Source organism: Phalacrocorax aristotelis, chromosome 8 (assembly GCF_949628215.1).
Source record: "Phalacrocorax aristotelis chromosome 8, bGulAri2.1, whole genome shotgun sequence".
NCBI classification, from domain to species: Eukaryota; Metazoa; Chordata; class Aves; order Suliformes; family Phalacrocoracidae; genus Phalacrocorax; species Phalacrocorax aristotelis.
In genome coordinates, this window is record NC_134283.1 from 20,853,527 (window position 1) to 20,878,644 (window position 25,118).

At 40.5% G+C, this 25,118-nt stretch overlaps 2 protein-coding genes across 10 annotated transcripts in view; one reads left to right on the top strand and one right to left on the bottom strand.

Annotated features, from left to right (window-relative positions):
* Window positions 1–25,118, top strand: part of SMPD3 (sphingomyelin phosphodiesterase 3) — a 124,074-nt gene that overhangs the window by 87,324 nt on the left and 11,632 nt on the right. For all 4 annotated transcript variants that reach the window (XM_075101685.1, XM_075101684.1, XM_075101682.1 and 1 more), the window contains exons 3-6: window positions 10,438–10,513; window positions 18,877–19,032; window positions 22,302–22,391; window positions 23,252–23,315. In XM_075101685.1, the coding sequence (XP_074957786.1) occupies window positions 10,438–10,513; window positions 18,877–19,032; window positions 22,302–22,391; window positions 23,252–23,315 (386 nt within the window). The remainder of the gene's footprint in view (window positions 1–10,437; window positions 10,514–18,876; window positions 19,033–22,301; window positions 22,392–23,251; window positions 23,316–25,118) is intronic.
* The window catches only part of PRMT7 (protein arginine methyltransferase 7), a 45,909-nt gene continuing 43,763 nt past the window's right edge, over window positions 22,973–25,118 (bottom strand). For all 6 annotated transcript variants that reach the window (XM_075101680.1, XM_075101681.1, XM_075101676.1 and 3 more), the window contains one exon: window positions 22,973–23,674. The gene's annotated coding sequence lies outside the window, so the exon portion shown is untranslated. The remainder of the gene's footprint in view (window positions 23,675–25,118) is intronic.

The window sequence follows — 25,118 nt, forward strand, 5'->3', positions numbered from 1 at the left end:
CTGACATACTGTACTTTATACCAAAAGTATTTTTCATTCTGAGTTAAGCCTATTCTGATATGAAATGACTTCTGTCTGGATTGTACATTAAGTGTTTGTTGGTCATTTCTTTCTTTCACAAAAAGAAAAAAAGTAGGAATAATCTGTTTAATATTCAGCCTTGAAACAAAGTAGTTTGAAGGTTGTTTTTCTTGACGTACTGCTTAATCAGCAACAGAGCGTGTGTGGGCTCCAGAGACAAAAGCTACAGTAAGTGAAAGTCTGGTTTGTTCTTGAAGTCAGTGAGAATCAATCTGTTCACTTCAGACGCCTGGAGGTCCTACACTGGGGTAGCAGCGAGCTAGCAAAGCGAATCACAGCTGTGGCTGGAAGGTGTCATTCTAGCCAGTACTCCGCCATTCAGAATGGACAGCCTGTAGTACTGCTGCTAGATACTTCTTTTACTGGCTCTGGCAATATTTCGTACATACATAATGCAATCCAGTCCTCCATCAGAGTTCATCTCAGTGTGGTTTCAAAGGCAGTAAGATAGCCTTGCAGAACAAGTCTCCTACTTGCTTTACATTCAGCAGTGGTGTGGAGTCCTCTGCAACTCTGTTTTTAAGTTCCTGACTCCCGTGGAAAGCACAGTGCTCCCATTTCTGAAGCAGAAAAGATGTCAATTGAGTTTTGTTTTGGAAGGATACTTACAAAAACTGTTCCCCTTGCATGACTTCTATCTCTGAGTAAAGGAGCAATTGCTGTCTATGTTGTTAACAAAATAGTTGGGAAAAGCGAGTGAGGGGAGAAGACTTGCGTATTTTGAAAATATGGATAAAAATCACTTAATGTTTCCACTCACAGGGGGGGTGAAGCCTTTATTTGAACCTTTCTGAACCTCAGGAAAGACCCAAAATCCAAACTGAGAAGAATGTTCAGAGAAAGAAACTGGTTCTCATTTAATGAGTACAGTTTGTCTTCTTACCTCAAATATAACAGTTAAGGAGATAGATTAAAGGTCTCAGAACTAAGTGTTTAATGAAGGTTGAATTATTTTGAACAAAAAGGCAAAACTGTTTTGGGGAGTTGTGTACAAAAGACTACTGCTCAGGTACAAGTGTTTCACACATTTTTTGCTGCTGGAATAGGTTCTGTTTCCAGTGAAGAGGAAATGATTTTCCATTGCCCCCCTCTTCCCTGCCCTGCCTTCACCATGTAGACTGTAAAGTTCAAGTGGAGATTTGGAAGGATTTGAGAGATTTGCCTAGTCATACAGAATTATTGTACCTGAGAGTCTTAAGGCACTCAAGGGTTATTATTAGTAGCTATAATAACCATCAGTTCTAGGTACTGCATTTCATTCATACGTCTCAGAGTGCATAGTAAAGGAAGGTCAATGTCTGCTTAATAGAAGAAGAAACTAAAGCGCAGGAAGGTAAAGTGATTTGATTGTCCTTTAACACTTGGGGTGTCACAGCCAAGGAGAGAAGTTGAAAGTAAATTACAGAGGCTTTTAACACTGTTTCATGCTACTGACTTCATGCTCCCTAACAGCTGTCTGGAGGCCTGTGCAAAGGGATTTTGCTAGATGTGGTCTGTTCTCTTCCTAAAGATGTCTGCCACAAAAGGTGCTGCTGCTGGCATTTCCCTGACAGAGATCACAGGCTGGTTTTTCCATCTGGATAGGCTGATGCTTTCCAGGTCAGGATGAAGGCATGAGGATGACATAGTTGAGAGTAGCTATTGTGTAAAGCCCACTTTCTGCATAATTGGAGGACTGATTTACATTCAGCACTTCGACCTCTTCAAACTCTAGCAGTGTTTCTGTCTCCAGTCTGAGGGTCTCATTGGGACACAAGAGGGACACAGTCATAGAAAAAAGTAGCATGTAAGAAGGGGGGACATGTCACTTTCATCTAAGTGACAGTTTCATGTCTGAAGTGTTAAGCCACTGTTCCTAGTTGTTGCTAAAGACTCAGAGGAGAAGTTAGCAAATACATACATCAGCTGATCCATTTTAATACTTGGACAGTCTGGGCCCTTGGGAGGCTCTGCAGTGCCTCTCTGTTCAAGCAGTGCATTTCACATTAATTTAAAATGCCCAAGAAAAGAACCCTTGAGCTGCTTTGTAGGTTTTATAACTCCAGTTGTCTCTTACTACTGCTCTGCTACAGAGAGAGGAGGGAAGTGGGACCAACATCGATGCTCTCTATCCTGTGCTGGTGATTCTAACTGAAAAGCTAGCTTGTGTGTATCTGTGTATAACGTGATACAGATTGCAGCGTTCTCGGTTACCCTGCAGCTGTTGGCTTGACACATGCATAATTTTAATTCCCAGTGGTTTTGATGAATTTAAAGGAAGTTTTAAAATACATGTCCCTTTCAGAAATTGGACAATGATTTTGCAGTCAAATCAAATTTAAAAAGTATCAATGAGTGCTGAGCAGAAACTGTGTAATGCATCACCTGTTAGTAATTTACTAGAAGGTTTCAAAATGTCAACATTCATCTTTAGACATAGGAATCAGTATGTAGCCTTAGTTACGCTGTCTTTCAGGGATGTTTTGTCCAAAACTGTGTAAGTTTTGGACAGTAGTGTAACAAAACCAGAAAACATCCTTAACTTGACCTGATGAGTTACTGAACTGGAGAGCTTGTCCATATTTTCCAGATGTATCAATCTAATAAAATCTGGCACTTCTGCTGACAGATTTTGCCCCTCTCCCATCCTTAAATTGTAATAGTTGTAACTGTAACGTACATCTAAGCCACACAAGACACGTAAATGCGTGCCTGGGCCAGGGAGGTGAATGAAAGAGATATCATTCTCAAAATGACTATTAAGTGAGGAGAGGCTTTGCGGTGGTTTTCTTCCCACTGAGCCTGGGAGACGTGGAAGTACATTGCATAGAAGGCTGTTCGTCCTACTAGTCTTAGTAGGAAATTATTTTGGGTTTTGGCATCTGCCAAGAGAGAGAATTTTAGGAAAAATAAGAATTCTTGGTTAAAACACAGTATGTGGACATAGAGCAAAAGCAAAATTGCTGTCTGATGTGAGTAGTTTGAACAGCTAATAGTATTCTAACAATCAAAAGGAATCAAAAGGAAAAAATGTATCTTGTGGTTTTGCTAAATTTCTGAAAAGGCTTGTGTTTAATCAATATTAATTCCTAAGCTTATTAACAGATTTACTTTTCCAATTCCCTAAAAATTACTGCTGTTCTCAGTAAATACAGTAATTGTGCAGAGAAAATGTTATTATTCATTGCTTAAAGGAAACCTAGCAACCTTTGCTTTATGGGCAAAGCTAAACTTGTTTTCAAAAGAGCTGATATGGTGGGAATGGAAGTTAGAAGGAGCAGTAGCTGATTGCAAAACTGCTTTGAAGCACAATTTTTACTATTTGCTGCTCTCAAGGTACCTGCTTTGTAGGATAAAATGAGGGTTCCCTGAATTAACCTCGGTGATGCTCCTTTTTGATGTTACTGATGTTGCTTGGGTAATTGAAGCTGCCTTTACTGCCCCATGCCAAGTTGTGCCTGCTGTGGCTGAGGGTGAAGGGACAACTTCTGCTACACAGTTGCACAGCATCTTGAGGGGAAGCTTTTTTACCTAAGGATTACACAGAAAAGGGGAATGGCTGTTTTCTGAGCCCAGAGAAGATTAGAGATTTCTGTGGTTAGATTTTATTGTCCTTGATCGGTTGTCCAGGATCTACTGTTATCCCAAGATGCATAAAAGAAATGTCTAGTGCTGTTCATGAATTTGTTTAGCTATCTCTAAACCTCTGCCATTTAAGTCAGGAGGGTAACCTAAACATTTTCCACATGTTCAGTTCCTGCTATAAAATGTTAATGCAGGAATTGGATAGAGTCCAATAAACTGCCTGAGACGTTTTTAAAAAAGAAAAAAAAAAGGCCCTACCAATGGCACTGTACCATGTTCTTTCACTTTGATGTAATTAATGTTATTAATCACGGTCTTTGTCTCCTTCATTAATGGGGACAAATGAAAATTGTTGTGCAGAATGAAATACAGGTTTGAGAGAATGTGAGTTGTGGGCTTTATCCTCCTTAGAAGAGGAAGAGCCCCTCATTCAGCGCACCAATTTACAGCCACTTTCCTTCACATATAAGCTTAATGAAGATTTGCCAAGTAACTAATTCTCTGAGTTCATGAAACAGTAATTGTTGTCACGTGGTAGGTGGGGAAGAAAAGGATTCTGAAATAATAAAGTACAAATGTGGCTAGAAAGAACTGCAGAGCGCCAAACTGATTTTGAGCTGACCTCTGTAATGCTCTAAACTTCTTGAATTTATTTAATACGCTTAAATAATATATTTATTATAATAAATTATTAATTTAACTAATGCATCTTCTTTAGAAGCTGCTACATATCCCTGAAGGCAAAAGGCAGAGTTCTCAAAGTATTAAAAGTAAGGTAGATCTTTTTACACTCTAAGCTAAGAAAAAAAATTACTACAAAGAACACAAAGTACAGGAATAAAATACATCTTCCTTGGAAGTTACTGCTAATCTAAATCATCTCTGTGGGACAGGAATGTTTGCATTGTGAATGTGAGTAGTTGCAGGTTTTCCTTGGCATCTTCTCTTAACAGGAGGAATGAGGACTTGGGCACACAGTTTGACTGCTATTCCAGTTAAGTTTCTTGGTGCCGACTCTCCCATTTGCCTTGGAAACTTGCTGCCATGGAAAAAAAGGGTCCAGGAGGGGTTGATACAATTTGGGAGATTATGGAAAAGTTGTACTGGAAAGAAGGAGAAACTATATTTTCCATTTCTTTCCTTGCTCTTCCTCACTATTATTTGCTCATTATAATTACATATGATGCCTATAATGACATTCCCACAGTAGCTGAAATAGGGAGGTACAAACAGTGTACTGCTACCAGCACGTCTCAGAGCATCAAACCTGGGAGGTCTGAACCGCAAGTGTGTGTGGAGATACTGCTACGGGGTGCATCTACAGCTGCTTTAACTGCAGTAATTCAGTCGAATCTCCTGCTCCTGTATTGTTACTGGAGCTTCCCTTGAACTTAAACAATATTGGCTACATATGGTAAGGTGAATATTTCTGTGGGAGTAAGTCACTGTCACATCTCCTGTGAAGCCTGTTTCTGTGCCCTGCTCTTATTCTCTGTCTGGGGTGTTTTATTTCTAAGACAAGCAGTAACTTGAGGCCCCTGCTTAGATGATGTTCTTCACAAATGCAGTGTTCATGCTTTTATTTTTAAGGAGAGAGTTTTAGCTTGGGTCTTGTCATGACTGTAGATTTGCTTGCTGTAGAGTTACACGCTTTGGAGACACACCCTTTTTAGAAGTCACCCTCTGCAGGAGTCAGTACTGCAGTTCACGTTTTTCCCAATGCCAAAACTGACACCTTCGTGGTCAACTAAGCTGATGAAATGAATGGTTTTGCTCATTTACAGTCCAGTGTGTGATCAAACTATAATGACTGAGGCTAGAGCTCTTCTGTCTAGCATCCCATCTCCCTGAAGGATTCTTAACGCTGCATTCAAGTTATTTACCTTTCTCAGCTTTGGGTTCATTGGCCGCGTGCAGATTGTGGGATGATAAACTCTGTGGAGCTCTTTTTCCAGGACTACACCAAAATTTCAGCTCACTCCTGGTTTGCACACCTGGATTTGCTTCCCATGAAGGAAGAGGCAGTGGCATATGCTTGGACTTGTATGTATATAAACCCTGCATATTGGAGGGTACACATTTAAGAAACTGTCTACTTTATTTAGGGTTTTAATGAATGGCTACCTCCTGGCAATGTGAAGCTTCTAGAAAATGTCACTAGAGGTTAAGTTCCCCTCATAACAAACCTTTTGTCTTCGTCTGCACATTATTGGTCACTGTTTGAGAATCCAGTTTGATTCTTTAATCAAGTGAGATTTCTCATGTATGGCACAGCGCAAATTTTTCAGCTTTAAAGAACATTTCCTTCCAAGTATCTGATGATTTATTAACATGGCAATGACATGTTTTGAGCTAGTTTTTAAGCTGGTAAGGAAATACTCCTGGTATTTAGCTAGCATTTCCCTGTTTTTTGTTTAAGTATCTGTTGATGCTTTTCTTGACATCTGGATGTAATAGAACTGTTTTGCCTTGCTGGACAGATGTGCGTAAATTTAAACTGTTAAAGACAAGATATTTGTCATATTTGCCGCTTTGTCTACTTACTATACTGGGGTATGGTAAACATGAGATGTGCAAAATTTTCCAGTTAGCTCAGAAAATTCCCAAGATAGCAAGTAATGTGATTGAATTTAAGGTTATTTCCTTCACTCTAGCTCTAAAATTTCAGCTGTTGCTATTCATTACATTTTTTTTCTTGTCAACAAGAGTCTTTCTGCTGTAGCCTTGTTGGCTTGATTTCTTTCATGACCACTGTTTATCACCTAATAATTGGAGGACATACAACTCCTTAGTCCATAAAGGAGAAGTTTCTGATACAGAATTATAGAAACAGACACAGTTTTGCATAGCATTGGACAGTATCAGCATGGTCTCTCCAGCAGGTTCTACTAATGTGCTATGGCACAGAGATTAAATCTTTTAATAAAAAGTGCTTGAAGCCAAGTACTTTGGTGTACTTGACACAGTCAGTACTCTGACTGAAAATAAAACTTCAGAGCTGTCAGTTTTGCACTTATTTAATTTACAGGCAGGGCACAAATGTAAATATGTAGCAGTAGAAACTGGCAATTTGAATTCCAAACACAACCTAGTAGGCTTTCTTCTTTACAGGAACAAGCCTCCTTCTCATCTGTAATGAGCTTTTTATGTCCCCCAACAAGAGCTAACAAAATGTCATGTTCAGTAGTGTAACAGGGATGCAAATCCACTCCTAGCTTCCAAATGTTTGACTAGTTTGATTACTTAACCTTTGCAAATGTACTGAGAAGTGGAATATATTTTGCATATTTCAGCATTATATTGAAAAATATTAATTTGTTTCTGTCAAAATTATATAATTGGGACGCTTTATTAAACCACAAATACATTCTCTCATTTTTAATTTTACCTCTAGGTAACATCAGAGTTTAACAAGATATCCCGTGCAACTTTTTCCTTTGTAATAATTATCCTATTTTAAAACATTGGAAATTTATAAATGGATTTAGCTACTACCTTCCTATGGATTTCCATAGACATAGAAGAGTGGCCCATGACACAACTCAGACTTCACAATGATTCTCAGAAAGCAGTATCTGAAGCAGTTCACTATAGAAGGGTAATTCAATGAATGTATTATTGATACAGAGCTACTCATGTAGAACAGTTGAGCTGAACTTAACTCAGGCTTACGGTGAAAGAGCCACTCTGCTTACTTGCTTACATATATTTTCTTTGTAAATGTGCATTTAGAAGTTTCTTCTGTATTAAGCAGCAAAAAATATATTTGGGAAGTGCTTACTTGGTTTGGTGGAAGTGGAACCTTTCTGCCAAGATCCACACTGCAGGCTGAAATGAACGCTCAGGGTTGTCTTCCTGCAGGACTGCCACGTAGCTGCTCAGGCCGAAACACCACAATATAATACACCCTTGAAAATGTAACAGTCTTAGCTACAGTATTTGGCCACACAACAGAATGTTTTTATGCAGAATTATAGGGCTTGTAATATTCCAGAGGTCAAGTAGTTTTCCTGTCTGCACATCCATCTGTCTTTGTCCATCTGTGCAATACCAAATTAGACTGAATAATCAAATTTTCCTTACCATTTTATTTCAGACCATATTTAATATACTAGTGCATCTACTGTAGCTGGGAATTGACTAGGAGGCAGCAAGGATATTTGTGTTCTCTCCTAGTAGTTGTCACAAATATTTGCCTCTGTTAGATTATACTCAAAAGGATTTTGTTGGCGGTTTACATCAATACTGCCACTCAAACCAAAACCCCAAGAGTCGAAAAAAGTTGGAGGAAATGTGAAATCTGGGAGACAAGGTGCTTTAACTGTACTTCCATGCTGGCAGTCTCCAAGGAAATTCGAATCATGTTAATGTCTTCAGCTTTTGCTTTTGAGCAGTGTTCATGAAAGCCCCTTTCCTTTCCCCGAAGGGGCGCTCCTGGGGAGTGCAGAGCCCTGGGGCACTGTAACCCCGCGCCCCCCGTGCCGCGGTAGCAGCCCCGGAGGGCGTTTGTTGTGCTCACCCACCTGTGTGTAGTGGCAGTCAGTCTTTCTTCTAGACTGTTTCTTGTTCTTTGAGAGCGAAAGATCCCACCTCCATTTCAATATAGATCTGTGCACACAAGGGACACTGTACAACACATATTTACTTATGATTAATGGAAATGAGTGTGATCCTGTGCATAAATTGGCTGATGAGTACGAGGCCTTGTCAGGCACCCCATTACGGCTGCACAGGAAATTCTAAGCCAATTTGAGCTGACTTCTTCTCAACTGACTATAATTTATGTTTGGATGTTCAGCTTTTAGACATAATTCTTTTATGTTTTTTGGACAGAGACACTGAAAATTATTCCTTCTGCTTTAGTCAATAAGAGGATTATAAGCAGCGTATTCTTGCTATAAGGCAGAATACTTTACGTGCAGCATTTTCTTTTCAGTGTGGTTACAGTTGATGGCATTGAAAGATGTACAACACACTTTCTGTGCAGCAGAAGACACTGCAAATCTGTAAGCTAGTAGAGACTTTACAATATAGAGCTTTCAGTGCTGAAGAGAAAATCTGATTTTGAGTTATTAAGTTTGGACAACATAATTCATACACCTGCCTACCCCAGATAGTAAAGGATATAAATAACAGTTTCCCACTTTTCTATTGGAATGGCATATGGTGCACAAAAAATTGGCGAGAACGCTCCTTGTAATTCACTTGTGACATTGTGATATATTCAGACCAAGGCAGCCTGTGGGAGGAAGAATGTCTGCGTAGCAAAGCTCCTGCAGTAGTCACTAATAGCCATCCAGCAGATCGGCATATCCTTTGAGACTCTGCTACAGTCTGGAAGTTTAGGAGAATCCTCTGGCTTAGGGGTAGATCTGCCAGTGACTGCCTGTATTTCCCTTGTCATCCTCTGCCTTCACCCTCTCTGAAGCAGGTTAACCTTGTGGGAACAGCAGTAAGAACACCATCAATATCCATTTGGAAAACTGTCTAAAAGAGACTGAGGACAGAATAATGCAAGTTGTTTGTTACATACTCTTCTAGCCGGAACAAAACCTGAAAGTTAACATGGCATTGCTGAGTACAAATGACTTCTAAATTCACTTACTGCAAAGCTGACTTTCCAGTTATAAAATGAATCAGATGGTCCTTGGACAGCTGAAAAACAAGAAAACCAACTAAGCTGACGAAATTGTGTCTGTATGAATGGAGCTCTGCTTGTTATTTAGAGGTGTCAGATGAAATCTGAGCCTAGCCTTGTGAGGGAGAGTCATCTGTGGTTTTGTTTGCTGTGCCCTGGGAACAACTTTCCTCTGCGGGCATTTTCTTTAGTAGTCCATGCAGTGTTGCCACGTTAATTGTCAATGGGGAAACCATACACTCAAATTAGTTTCTTGCCTCAGTCCAAATCTTGATCCTCAAATCTTTGGGAACTTTGATTTGCAGCTGTTATCAGTCCTGAACTGCCAAAACATTTGATAAGAGTTGAAAACCTAAACCAGAACTTGATTCTGATTGGCTTGTGTGTCCACCAGCAAATATATTTTTAAAAGATCATAGCATATGATATAGCTGAGAAATTAGACTACAGTCCAGCCTCCCTGGAAGCCCTGCCTCTTCTGTGTGTAAGAGCAGGGTAACACATTGTGTTTTCATCTGGTTTACAGGCATGGGGGCTGCTGCTGTGAGTTGAAGAACATAAACACTTTGGTGAGACACAACAAAAATCCCCAGCACCTTTGTAGACGAATATAAAAAAATCCATCAAAATCCAGAACTTGGGGTGGAATGGAGAAAACATGGTCAAAACCAATATTTTATGTTTCATCCTTTCCCCAGACTCCCTTGGCATTTTTTCCTTCTGCATTTTAGCCTTACACAGGTACCACGCCTTAGGCTGCTGGTAACATCAGTATTACATGGCACTTCAGTGGTGGGCCTGAATCTTGCATATGAGCCAGAGCTGGGACGCCAAGGGGTGGCAACGCAACTGGGACGGAGAGCCAACGGGACTGCGAAGATCAGGAGACAGTCACATTTTTGCATGTGTTGGAGATCAAAATTGAATCATTGAAGTAGTGGTGATCAGGAGGCAGTGCGGGACCCCAGCAAGCCCCAGTGTGTCCCTCTGGTGTTTTTTTCCTATGTGTGTGTGTGTGTGTTTTCAAAACGAAGCTAGATGGAAAGAGTGGTGGAAAACGCCAATACCGTGTACAAAGGCTGCACAGCTGGGGTTGGAAGTGGAGTTATATGAGCTTCCATTAATCACTTTTTTATTTCTTCCTTCCCTTCCAGGTGCAAGTGGGAAGTACACCTCAGGACCAAAGAATTGTGGGATACATTTCCTGCACTCACTTGCAAGCTATTGCAGGTACTGTCCTGATTTGCGTATCTTAATTTTTCACTATTTCTAGGCCTGTGGTGCTATTCTTGTGCAAAAGTAGCGCGCGGTGCTCCTCCAGTATTTCTGACAAAGTGCAGGTGTGCACTGCAAATAGCAGTGGAATAGCAAAGAATGAAGGGTAGACAAATATATCTCCGATCCTTCACATTTTCAGTCTCAGAGTAGTTAAGTATTCTAGGACACAAACAAGAAATAACCCTTGAGAGCTTTTCTCCTCTTTGTTCCCTCCTAACCAAATACTGTTGTTTCAACAAATACATTACTATCATCATTACTCAACAGCATTTAACAACTCATACTCTATCAGCATATAAACTAAAATTTTTCTGTACATATCTAGGGGATTATGACAAGATAATGCTGATTAGGTTGTCATAATTGAATTCAATTTCAATTATGTTGAAATTCAAATTTCAACATATTCAATATATAATTCAAATATAATTCAAAAATTCAACATATAATTCAATATAATTGAATGAATTATGACAAGTTGGGACAGTTTTTCCATCAGAAATCAGCAGCTGGAATAAGCCCAGATTCTCTGGTTTTTGACCTGCAAATGTCATACAAAAATGGCTAGCAAGTTTAATACACTCATTTAAAAGGTCTCTTGGTCATGTTTAAAAGCAGTTCTGCTATCATGTTTACTCCAGCATGACACAGTATGCTCTTATGTCCTTTGTTTCATGAAAGAGTATCTTCTAGAGTAGTTAAAGATAAAATGCAAAAAACACTTAGCACGGTGTAGAAGGCTTTTTTCTAGAATTATCTCTGAGTTATCTTGAAAAAGCATGAGATGTTCTTTAATAGCAGATTCCTGTGTTGGTGAGACACGTGGACTCCTCTGCTTCCCATAATGAGACTGGAATTTCATGTAGCTCTGTCAGGTTGTGGTGGAGCCTGTTCCACCTCAACCTTCTTATGACCTTTTATGACCTTTTAGATGAAAGCATCTCAATGCTCAGCTCTCCTTTTAATATTCAGAACAAGACTGAGGTAGATGGGTGGCCTCATCTGCGTTTACAACCCAAGTCCAGAAAGCAAGGGGAAGAAAGATTGTTTTATTCGGATTGTAACTTCGGATTGTTTTATTCCATTTTTAGTGTTCTGATGCATACCTTTTGAAATCAAGACGCTTCCCCATTTTAGGTGTTCACCTGAACACTCATCAATTAAAACTGACAAATACTTAAAATTCTTGGAGAGCCCTATGGAAAGTTTTCCATGTCTCTCTCCTATCTTTTGCATCAAAACTATCAGTTCTGTACTTAAGAGTAGGTGTAGTTATAACATAAAAGCCAAATACTGCAAACCTTTACTTTATGCAAGATCAGAATTTATTTTAGCCAGAGGGGTGGACATCCTTCATTTTACTTGATGCAAGTGTGATTCTTGCGCTCCTGAGAGAGCAGAAGAGCACGGCGTAGCCCTCCTCGGCATGTATGCTGCAGACTGAGGCAAGACAGTAATATATTATGAATGGTAGAATTTCGAACTTAGGTGCTACAGCATGCCCACGTTAACCCAGTCAGGCAGTCAGGCAGCTAGTGTTCATTCTACTTTGTCAGTGCTTCGGTTGCAGAGTCCGACTTGGGAACAAAATTTCCAGTCCCTGAAGTACATTAGAGAGACCGGATAGTTCTAAAGAAGATTAATGAATTTTTCAGCTCAATTTTAACAATGTAACGTCCCTCTCTGGTTTTCTATTTTTAACTCTGGAATTATGGTAATGTACTGCAAGATTGTGTTGGGGAGCTGAGATTTGTTGCTGTTCTAGTTTAGGTTATAAACCTCCATTTTTAGCCCTGTTCCTTTTTGCTACCTAGTCATGTATTCTCAGTTAGTCTTCGATAACCACATTGTGAAATCCTTAAAGAGGAAGAGGGGGGAGGGAAGAGGAATGGGGAAGTAATGTACTGTTTTCAAAGTCAGCCTAAAGCTTCTTCAAGGGTAAAACGCAACCTTTAATTTTCCTACTTATGTTCTTGCTTTTTATTTTTCGGCTGATCTGGTTCAGACTACATTCAAATAGAGCCGAAAATTATTTAAGAGTCTAACTGTCCTTTGATATATCATATTAGTTTATGTAATGAAATGGAAAACTAAAGTTCACAAATTTGGCAGAGCTGTGCTTTCTGATTTGTATCATCTGATTCATAACATTTCACATATTGAAAAAGTTATCCAAAGAAACAGTTCAAGAATGTAAAGATGTGGTATCTATAAAAACAAGTCCTGTTTAAAAGGTTAGCCATTTAAATCATCTTGTCAAACATGGCTGAGTGCAATTTGGCTTCCCTTCTAGGATACATAAACTTGCACTTGACAAGTCTGATACGTACATGAGTATAAAATGAAGGGATCCAACTGCCTATGGTCAGGCACCAACTACTAATGCTTTTTTCAAAAGATGTGCTGGCTCAACTCTGTTCTGAGCAATTACTATTTTTTTCAGATCTGACATTTACCTTTTTCAATAAAATTTCAGATTTAGATGTAGCTCATCCTCTCAATTCTCTTCCTATTACTGAATGGTGCTGTGAAGCAGCTCTTCATTTCCGCTGTGGAAATATCTGCATTTCAGCGACAAATGAAGGGATCCTTTAATGAGACTTGAATTCAGTTATTTTCCACGGGGCTGTTAAGTTTACATGGTGATTCTGTGTCTTTCAATTAATCAGAGATTAATGTTCTGGACAGGTTTTGCTGCTTAGAATCCATCTACCTCCCAAGTCCCTTTTGAGTCATGCCTTTCAGGCACCCCACCAAGCCATCAAAACAGAGTAAGCCTCAAGCTATTCTAGCCTGGCTCTCGATGATGTAACATACTGGCTGCTATCTCATAACCGCGTCACGTCCCTGCTTTGCGGGTAATGTGAATCTAGCCATTAACAGTACAGGTACTGGCAACTCATGCTTCTCTAGCACCAGTTTCAGGTTCCACAAGCCTACACACAGCTTAAGCAGAACTCAGCTCAGGGTCGAGAGATGTCCCTGGGTGTTTGAAATCCTGACTGCAATCAGGCATGGCTTCCGTGCTAAGCATCCTAGGCCATGATTCCATGTGTTTCTGAAATGGCAAAGCTGGCGTATCCACACCGTGGCAGCCTGCCCTTGCCCCTCCTCTCAGCTGTGCTAACACAGCTGTTGTAGACTGTGTTGCACTTGACTGGGGACCTGACCTAGCTGAAAAGTAACCCAGCAGACTAAAAGAGGGGGGTTTTGTTGTTTTGGCTTTTTGGGTGGCTTGGTTTTATTTTGTTTTCCCAGCCTATCCTGGATTAAGTATGTTACAAGTTTAGGGGTCTGCTTAATCTGTCACATAGTCAGGTGTGGCATGGTCTGTCTCATGGCTAAACTGAAGCCTTTGGTTGTGACTTGGAAACAATTTGTCCTTTTGACTGGGCTTTACATCCTACACTTCCAAGCTTTTTTTTGCTCATCTTCCCTAGGTTCCCACCAGTATATCCACAGCACTTGTCAGTGCTGAGAATGCTGGTTTTCAAAACCTTCACTCAATCTTTTAATTTCCTCAGTCACCATAGTGCTCCTTCTGACGTCTTTCAGAGTAGGGCAAACCAGTCTTCCTTGGTGTGTAGTACCTACCCACAGTTCTAACTAAAGCCAGGCTTTCACTTAAGTGAAAGTGAATGGAAAGGGCAAGTATGGTTATCCTTTAATGAACAAAGGCAAAGTATTTATTTATGCTGGGTGAGGTTTCCCACAGTACCCTTTCATCCTTCCACAAAATTTGAAGCTAAAGGGAACTTGCAGAGAATTCGGAAATGCTGACTGCCAGAACCAGTCACAACACAATTATTTGCATTTTTCCAGGCCAGCTACTGAAGAAAAGAGTGTAAAGCAATTAGCAGAAATCTGTATTCTCTGGTTAATCACTGGTGGCAGTCAATCAGAACAGTGATTCTATCTGAATGTTTAATTAGAGCTGAAGGCTGGAAGAAGTTGTTGAATGTTAGTGTTGGGAGTTCTCTTCTGCTAATATTTACTGATGCTATTTCATTTCGTCAGCAGCTTCTGAAATGTCTGCTTCCTTGATTCTTCTGGATTCAGGTTTGGCTTCTCTCCTGTTTAGGTGTCTGATTAGTTCAGTTATCTTCACTTCCAAAGCTATTGAATACTGGGAGCTCGTAAGACTGAGTCTCACTAGTAACCTTTGCATACAGACACATGCAGTACCTGCTGTGTGGCTGCAGAAGCTGGAGGCCGTTAGTTTAATATTAATCTCAGAAAACAGTTATATTCAGGCAGCATTAGAGGATCCCATCTTTTGTCATGGAAATGCAGCTCACTCTACTGCAGGCTGCACTAGTGTACTGAAGTGCAATTACTTCTGTGACCTCTAGTGGGGATAACCAGAGATGCCAGACTATCACAAGTCCTACACTTTTTCTAAAAAGAAATTAAATTCATCTGTTTCTAGAGCTCCAAGGCTAGTATTTTTCTGCAGAGCTTCAAGGTTTTCTGCTGTACAGTGCTGCTACAAAGGCTCAGCATTCTTACCGAGGGAGATGTATGTCACTAGGTAGTTCATGCTTTTTCAGTAATAGTAATGCATGTTACCAGACACCTTTCACAATATCCTCCTCAAATGTTTTTGCCTGTCTATCATTTGTTTTTTCTCAAGAGTTTTCTGTTTAGGAGAATTTTACCTTTGTGTGTTTCAGTTAAGTGGGTTTGCTACATTCTTCACACTGGTGTGACAGGTTGCTGCCCAAGTTTTATGCCCATGTGGCAATGGTCACACTATTTTATCACTCATCCTAGAGAAGCCATGCTAGAGGGATAATTCACCGAAAATGCAAAAAACCCTTGGCAGTTCAGGGATGCAGAGGCTGGTCTTAAGACAGTTAAGCAATTTATATAATAGGGACTTTGTGGGGAGCAAGACGTTACTGCCTTCTTGTCGATAAGCACCATGCTTCAAAGTTACATTATGAGGAAACAAAGGCAGGCCAGAAGAAAGTACTGGCCTAGGGAGATGAGATAGGATAGAAAGATTCAGGTGCTAGAAAAGGAGGACAGTCCATGAGGAAACTGAACATAGCTAAGTCTATGGGTCCTGATAAGATGTATCCCAGAGTCTTGAGGGAACTGGCTGATGTAGCTGCCAACCCACTCTCCATGATATCTGAAAAGTCACGCAAGTCAGGTGAAGTCCCTGGTGACTGGAAAAAGGGAAGCACTGCATCCATTTTTAAAACGGCTAGAAAGGAGGACTCGGGGAACCTACTGACCTGTCAGTCTCCCCTCTGTGCCTGGGAAGGTCATGGAACAGATCCTCCTAGAAGCTATGCTAAGGCACAGGGCGGACAAGGAGGTGATTTGAGACAGCCAGCATGGCTTCACCAAGGACAAGTCCTGCCTGACCAACCTAGTGGCCTTCTGTGATGGGGTGACTGCATCAGTGGACAATGGAACAGCTACAGATGTTGTCTGTCAGGACTTCTGTAAGGCTTTTGACATGGTCCCCCACAGCATCCTTCTCTCTAAATTGGAGAGAGATGGATTTGATGGGGAGACTGTTCGGTGGATGAGGAATTGGTTGGATAGTTGCATCCAGAGGGTAGCAGTCAATGGCTCAATGTCCAGATGGAGACCTGTGATGAGCAGGCTTATAAGAAAGATAGGGACAGACTTTTCAGCAGGGCCTGTTGCTATTGGACATGGAGTAATGGTTTTAAACTGAAAGAGGGGAGATTTAGACTAGATAAAAGGAAGAAATTTTTTACGATGAGGGTGGTGAGACACTGGCACAGGCTGCCCAGAGAGGTGGTAGGTGGCCCATCCCAGGAAACATTCAAGGTCAGGCTGGATGGGGCTCTGAGCAACCTGATCTAGTTGAAGATGTCCCTGCTCATTGCCGGGGGTTGGACTAGATGGCCTCTAAAGGTTCCTTCCAACCCAAACCATTCTGTGATTCTATGAATTTGAATAAGCTTCACCAGGAATGAGAAAGATGGGACTGTTCAGCTTCAGGAGGAGCAAGGCTTAGGAAGGATCTTACAAAGAGTGTAAATACCTGATGGAAGGGTGTAAGAAAGATGGAGGCCCAATGACAGGAAGAGAGGCAATGGACGTAAATTGAAATGCAAGAAACACCATTTAAACAAAGGAAAACTTTTTTTTACTGCAAGGGCGACTAAGCACCTGAACAGGTTACCCAGAGGTTATGGAGTCTCCAACCATGGAGGTACTCAGAGCCTGACTGGACACAGCCCTGAGCAACCTGCTTGTAGGTGACCCCACTTCAGCAGACGGGGGTGGACTGGATGACCTCTAGAGGTCCCTTTAAGTTCATGCTTTCTGTGAATCTGTAATTTCGTCTGTATCTTTAGTTAAGCAGGACGTATATGTTAGTCATGCACACCTCTTGTGTTAGTGCCACCTGCTCCAGGCTCTATCTATTCTATGTGCCCTATTTCTTGTGCCTTTGTCTAGCTCCGTCTTCACTGTAGGGCTTTCTTGTGCTGTTGTAGCAAGGGGTTTTTCCCAAGAATACAGAAAATTCATCTGGATTTGTGTCAAGCTGTGCGATTAGGGTACTATGTGAACTTGAGGTACAAATCACGAGAAACTGCAGGTTAAGGAATAGACCCAGGAAGCACTTGTACCTGCTTTTATATTACAGCCCAACGAGTAAAGATTTATTGGGAATAACATGAGTGGAAGAAAAAAATGCTGTTGGAATTACCAGTCTGAAGAGCTGAGTCCGTGTCAGAAGCTGTTTAAAACTCTCTTTCCCTGGTCATGTTATTTTCACTATTTTTTAAAATTATTTAGGATTGTGCCAAATCATGCTTAGTTGAACATTTCTGATTCCATTTGTATTTAACTGTTGTTTTAACACCCACCTCCCGTTCTTGAAAATCCAACCTTTCACAGGTTAATGGTGGAAGAAGCGCGAAGTCCTAACACTTGCAGTCTGCCTGTATGCTTGCGCAGTTACCGTGTGCTGCGGAGTTCACATTTTAGAAGTCTACAGCAAGTGCTGGTGACAGCTGCGGTTGAGCTGAGTGATTAACAAGCTGTAAGGACATAGACTTAAGTATTCACCATCCCCATTGTGGCCACTGAAAGCAGCTTTGGCCATACATAACTGATGTTTCTAATAGTGTTTTTAACCTTTTTAATAGCACAAAGTAGTCGATTAGGTGAAAATAAAATTGTAGTCAGAATATGTCATTCTGGGCATGCTGCTTTTCTTTCTGATTGTGACATTGGAAAACAGATCTTTTATTTTGAAGAAAAATAATGTTCTGACTTGACATATAATTTCAAGTCTGAAACAAGCAAAATTATAGCTGTTAACTAGAGGTACAGTGAAAACAAAAGAAAAGGAAAGACAATATGGTAAACAATTATTTCTAGAATGTATCTCTTCCTGCTCCTTTCCCCACGTCAAGGTTTTGCAGTAATCATTTTAAGGGAGCCAAGAAGTAATTTTTTTCTTAGACTTCTTGTCACCTAATGTGCTTGAAATTAAGTGTGGTTAGTTGCTATAATTAAAGAGCTGTTTTGTGTGTCAGATGGTTTCACAAACAAAAAATATTTGGCAACCAATCTCAAGCCTTTCACATCACTCCTATAAAGCGGGGGCACATACTCAGCATGTGTATCCTGGTGTAACTTCCCTGCAACTGGGGAACTGGTTCTTTATTTCTGGGGAACTGGTTCTTTATTTCTGAAGTACTGCCTACCTAAGCCTGTATCTACACATGCCTTTAAAAATCTGAAAAACTACCTCCAGTTTAGGCATTCTTACTTGAACACAAATAGACCCCTTCCTTGGATGGACTACTACAGTATGAGGAAGTTGAATGTACCACTGATGGATGTTTACTAGTAACACTTGAAAGTTAAATTTTTCATTTTTAAAGATTAGAAAGCCAAGCAAAGAAAGGTCGGGTGGTTTACTCCAGAACATGCCGTCCAGTTTTGTCCAAAGTAGGATTTCAACTCTGAACTTTTGTTTATAAATGTAGCACATCATACCTTCTTCCTCCTGTGGCTAGAAACGTCATCATTTTGGCTGGTTGTTTGCAGCATAGGTGATTTGTCTTCTTATTTCTTCAGATGTGCCTAGTACGATGGATTCCAGAAAGAGATATTTAAATCATCAAAGATCATGGTTCCTAATGAACTTCATAATGGGCTACACACTGTGTACCAACTATACTACTAGCCACACCAATTTTTACCTTGTACCCTTTTACTCAAGATGTCTAGCAATACCTTAGCAATATGTGGCCGAGTAACATGCTAAAAGGTCTTGTTTCTTGTTTTGGTGACTTGTTTGTTTGCTGCAGGAGATACTACTGTTCGATGCGAGCAACTGGATATGCTTCAAGATTGGCTGTCTGAATTCAGAAAATCTACCTCCTCCTCCAGTACAGCCAATCCAGAGGAGCTGGTGGCTTTTGATGTAATCTGTGGAGATCTCAATTTTGATAACTGCTCCTCTGGTAAGACAAGGTTTTCCTTTTCCTGGCATCAACCTATTCCAAAAGGGAACAGGAAAGTTCTTGATTCCTGTGGGTTACAGCAGTATATACTGACACATGACTGGCTTTTGCGAGGAAAGACTTAATCGCTACAGATACTTCTAAAATAGGTACTAGCCTTGAGATGAGCCAAGAAGAGTAGCTCACACTTATGAGCTCTGCTGAGTTATTAAGCATGATGTTGAAGGGCAATAATTTGTGAGTTGGAGTAACAACAGTGAGGAGAGAGCCAGTGGTTTAGCATTACTTGAATTAGGTAGATGCCTGTTGTACCGGAGAAGGTCAGGTATGTAATAGGATTTTTGTGGAGAAGTAGTAGTGAAAAAGCAGCTAAAAATCGTTTGATAGTGCATAGGACATAGAACATAGTGCATAGTACACAGACATAGGAGATTAATGCTGCAGAGAGAACTAAACATTGCTCAATCAGTCCTGGAAAAAATTAACTGATGCAGTGAACTTCTGGGGGTTTTTATTTCAATAAATTTTTAACATTTTTTTTCTGTATTTGGATGCTGAGGGTACTAGAAGTCCACAAAACCACAGTTAATGGGTGGTGAGTTCCCAGAGATGGTAGCCTTTTCCAAACAAAAATAGTATGCTCTGTTAAGTTAAATTGCTGACATAAGAGTGCAGAGCATTGTGTTTGTGTGTCCTCTCTGCCTTCCCACTCGGTACAGCCCAGGCATCCAGCAGGGCTCCTTGCTGGCTTTATACAACAGCAAATGGATCAGCGGTGCCCAGCAGGCCAGCCTCCCACGTGGCTGATGGCTGAAAGGCCAAAACCGATGTACTGGGTATGTCCCAGTATGGGATGTACAGCGAGGGGGCTTCATCAGAGGGATTTTATCTGCACTGTTAACGGGGAGCTGTGCAGTGTACAGGTGAGCTCAGGCTGCAGCATTCAAGGTGGGATTCAGCAATTCGGACCAGGGTTTATGGAGGAACAGGTGAGTTTGTGAACTGCATCCGGTGTGAGTTCTGTAGTCTTCATGAGATGCCTAGGTAACTGAGGCTGACAGCAAAAATTGTACCAAGAATGATGTTAGGAAACAACGAGCACATGTTGTCTGATCTCAAAAATTACTAGTATTCTCTAAGCTCATGACTTGTATCAGACACTTGTGAGGTAGCAAAGTAGGAAAAACAATTAATTGGGTAGAAAAGGCCATCAACCCAAAACATGGCCCCTCTCTTGTTTGTTTCTAGCTCATATGTACAAAAAATAAACCAGTCACAACTATATGATCCAAAGTAGACTCAGAATGGTCAGGGAAGGTGCTGGCGAGTGCTCTGACTGGTAGAAGAATCCATTGTGCCCTGTGGAGGTGAACAGTAAGTGGTAATGGCTACAGAATACTGTCGTTAAACAAACATGTATTAGGATAAAATATAATGGTGGCAGTGGTAGTAAGTTTTCAGGGAAGGATGGAAGAAGTGTGGTCAGTAACAGGTCCTCGGCTAGCCAAGCTGCTACACAGGCAGGCTGAGGAGGCAACTGCAGCAGTCCCCAGGAAGGGAGACAGAAGCTGGTGATACAAATGGACACAGCTGCTGTGATTTGACTGTTTCATTTGTGATATTGTTGGATGGATGGAGTGGCCTGGAGGCAAAGATGTCCATCAAGGAACTAAACAATCTGCTGCATACCAAATGGGAGACTGCCCAGTCAGATCTCAAATGGAAAGCAAGAGGGGCTGTGCAGCGTGAGGGGAGAGAGAGGCGGGAGAGAAGCTGTGAGGCAGAACATATGGCCAGTATTCTCTACCTGGCAAGTTTTGGCACTCTAACCAAGATCTTGCACAAGAAGTACAGAGTACGATTAACGCTGTTGTGACCCATCTTTTTAAAGCAAAAAGTAAAAACAACTATTTGCTTTTGCAAATAATAGTTGTAAATACTGCAACCACTACTAAAGCGGATTGAAAAGCATGTTATAAAACAACAATTTATTTTTGCTATCTCTTCAGTTTATTCACATCCCCCTCCCCTTCAAAATTCACTTGGCCTGGAATCTGAAATTAAGCTGGCTATTTCATCTTTTATTTTTAGATTGCTTTCCTTCCTTATGGACTAAGCAAGATTAATGCAGTGTTTTAAAGTTGTCTCCTCCATTTTTACATTACTGCATGTTTTAGGGACATTCATTAGCATTGCAGAGAATGGAACATTTTAAGATTAATTTTATTTTAAAACAATATCAGCTTCCTGTAATTCCATGTATGATTTTCTGTATTCTTTCCCACTCCACAGACTGATATGGCAAGTAATTAATGTTTCACTGAATATCAAGCTTCTATTCTCAGATGTATTGACAGTACAGTTTTCAAAGATCGCCAGGGCCATGAGTGACCTTATGCTCATGAAAAATTTTCTGCAACTCAGTTTTCCCCTCCAGCTTTACAGAACATTATGACAGCATTCATACAGCAAATTCACACTTAGTGGGAACATCATTAGAAAGTTACTGTCAGGTTGCTTTGGACTGACTTGTGTATTAGTCTGTTATGTTTTTAAACCTTTTAGCATAAGATAAAAAGCCTTCCAGTCAGATGGGTTAAGTTTGTCTCCTCAGCTGTGACTTGTCACTTTCAGTGCCACAGTTGCAAATTGATCATGACAAAAATTTAATCTATCTTAGATAGGTCATGCTGATTATGTTTAGAATGGCTTTAACACTTTAGGTAACATCCCACGCAAATTATCAATTGCCTGTCTTTTCTCTTATCTATTATAGCTTGGAAAACACTCAATGAATTCTTGTGAAGCGCACAAAGCAAAGGCTTTTATCTTTGAGCTTACTGAGATGTGTATATATACACCCACAAACAGACGTTGACATTGTGAAGTCAGTCCAGTTCGCCCATGTGTGAACTGTCTCAGCAAAAATTTTGTTCTGGTGTAAGCAATGCAATGTCAATGGCAGGGTAAGGAAATGCGTTGGAAAACCTTCACTTCAGTTTACAGCTAGAAACTACCAAAAAATGGTTTTCATAGAAAGCCTCTGGAGGAAAGCACTGTTATTAGCAAACATTTGTTGGGATTTCTAATCAAGACAAGATATCACTGTGCAGTAAAGCTACTGCTGAACTGGTTCAAATCCACCCGATATAGGTATACTGAGTAGGAAGGAAGACTTGCCTTCTCTGCTGTGGCAGAACACACACTTGTCCATGGATTCACAACATGTAGCTGATATGCCTTTTCGTGTGCTTGTTCTTTCCCTGCAGAGGACAAGCTGGAGCAACAGCACTCTTTGTTTACACACTACAAAGACCCATGTCGAATTGGTCCTGGGGAGGATAAACCATGGGCAATCGGTAAGACCTGCTCTAGCTATTGGTGTACGAACACTTACTTGTTGGTCACTCACATGACATCTGTAAGCAGCAGGTAGTTCATCTACTGGCAGTAAGAATTTGGTAGAGATCAAATATTTACAAGGGGTATTTCTGTAGGATATATTTTATAAACCTTAACGGTGTTTTGTTGAATTATAAGTAAGAACCAGAGATCTCAAACTTCAGTCCACATTCTAGAACTTAAGCATCAGGCTACTTGAATGCCTTCCCACACCTATTGTACTTTTAAAATAATCTCTAGATTACTTGGGGGGGGGGGGGGCAGGGAGGGGAGCCAAATTCTTGTTTCTTTACTTTCTGTGTGTAGTGAAAGCCTGCAGCTTTTGATCAGAATGTTCCATTTGGTGTTCTATAAATACTGTCAGTGAGGATGTAACAAAGCAATTCAACAACACTATGAACTCATAGGGTTCATTTTATAAAAGATTTCATGGAACTCCAAGATACTCATACCTGGTAAAACTCAGTTGAACTTGGTGAAGTTGTAGACTCTCTCTAGAGAAGCAATTCTATCTGTGAAGATACTAAAGGTAAGAATGTGGAACCATTTATAACATGGCTTTATTCTGTTGTAGCAGAAAAAAAAATCACAGACATTGGGGCTGAGAAACTGGAAGGGCAGAGGTAAGGTTTTGAAAGGTAGCAGGGAGTAGGGAGGTCTGGATGGAGGAGAAATGAATGCAAAGCACTCTCAGTCAGAGCAGTCTCCTCTCCCCCTCAGGGATGCTGTCTTCACACACCTCTGCCCCTCCGAAGCTCCTGAGAGGCAAGTCACAGGAGGTATGCTGGGACAGTCACATCTCCCTTTCTGTTCACAGGTACCTTGTTGGATCCTGAAGGATTATATGATGAAGAAGCATGCACTCCAGATAACCTACAGAAGTATGCAATTCCTAATCCTCCCACATGCTTTAAACAATACCTTAAAATGCCCGCTCATTGCTTGCCATTTAACATTTCACAAATTGAGGGGTGTTTTATGGACTGTAAAAGAAACAAACATAATTTATTTACTTGAGGGTACTTGGGGAGGAGGAAAAAGAGGGAAGGAAAAGTTGCTGCTTCTCCAAGTCTAATAGAATTGGCTTCTGTGGGTGAAAAGATAGGAGTGGTTATGTCTCTAGGGTTGGTCCTCTCTGGACAGGCCCATAGAACAAGAAACTCGAAGCACTGCCAGAAAGGGTATGCGGACAGCTCATCTGGAAGTCTTTCAGCAGGCAGCCAGTCCTGTGGTCACAGCACTGTAAAGGACAGCAACAAAATGAAATGTAGTTTTCCTCAAATAAAAAACCCATCAAGTTTAAAACATCCCCCAAAACCCAACAACTAATTGCCCATTCCAGAAAGCTTGCAGAATCCCATACACCAAAAAAAGTAAGTGCACAAATATGGAGAGGAATTCAATAGCATATCAGACATAACTAGGAATATGGCTTAATACCTATCAGTGATACTAGGGCAGCATTACTTTTAAGGAGTGTCTGATATTGAGACACAGGTATCTTTGGTCTGAAGCTAGTAGACTTAGGAGAAACACAAAAAAACCCTTAATTTGCAGAAGTCTGAAATTTCTTGAATACCTGAACTGTTTTTTAAATAATATGCCAGTGGAGATAAATCAATTAGCTTTGTACATTTTAGAGCAGCTTTTAGTGAGTAATTTTACTCACTAAGCACGGTACGCTGCAAGGTATAGATGGACACTTCGTTGAATATATTAGGTGAGGTTACCCGTGGAGGTCATCTTTGTATCAGTTTTAAACAGAGAAATTGAATTCTAGACATAAGGCCTGGGTTTAGTTTATATTCAAAAGAAGAATTTGTTACAACAAGTCAGGCCTTGTGCATACAAGAGCCTGCAAAATTGCCAGGCATTTCTATTCACATGTTGAAAACATGAATTTGGTACATGTGAACAGGATTTCTGGGAGGCAAAAGTAAGGTAATTTGGCCTTACAATCAAGCCTGCAAATGCAAATCTGTATGTGGGTGTAACATTCTATTTTATGGTTCCAGGAGCAGGCTTGGAGCTCTTTAAAAATAAAAATTTTTAAAAACCCCAAACCAAACCAAACAACCCCTGTGTTTTCAAGCAGCCTTTTGAGACAACCTGTCATCAAATTACTTTTGGGGAGTTACTTGTATTCAGCACTGAAGTTCCAGTGACAAATACATGACTGATAGATAAAGAGCCATCCAATAATCAATCAAGATTTAAGAGTATTACTTCCACTACCTTTGTGTAGGTAGAGCACCTCATATGAGATAACTGGAAAATATTCTTAAGTGTTGGTAACAGAATATATATAAGACTTGTTGCCTACTAAATGTTGCTTTTGGTTTTTTGCAGTATGTTATAATTCTCTTAACCTGATTTAAAAAACCCTCTATTAGACTGTAATTTCCACTAGCTTTTTATGCAGATCTGCAGGGGAACAGGGATCTGCCTGTGTACAGAATGTAGACATGCTTATATATGAGAGAAACCATCAGTTCCAGGAGAGCCTGTCCTCCCATCTCTGCAAGGGACTGGTAAACATAAAAGTTGCCAGTAAATTCAGTTATACTTAAAACCATTAATAGAATCTGGGTTTTAAAGACATTAAAATGTTATATAGCATAGAAGCTGTGCAGCACTGTCTAGGTAACAAGTATCAATCATAGACACAGCAAAACAGGGTACAG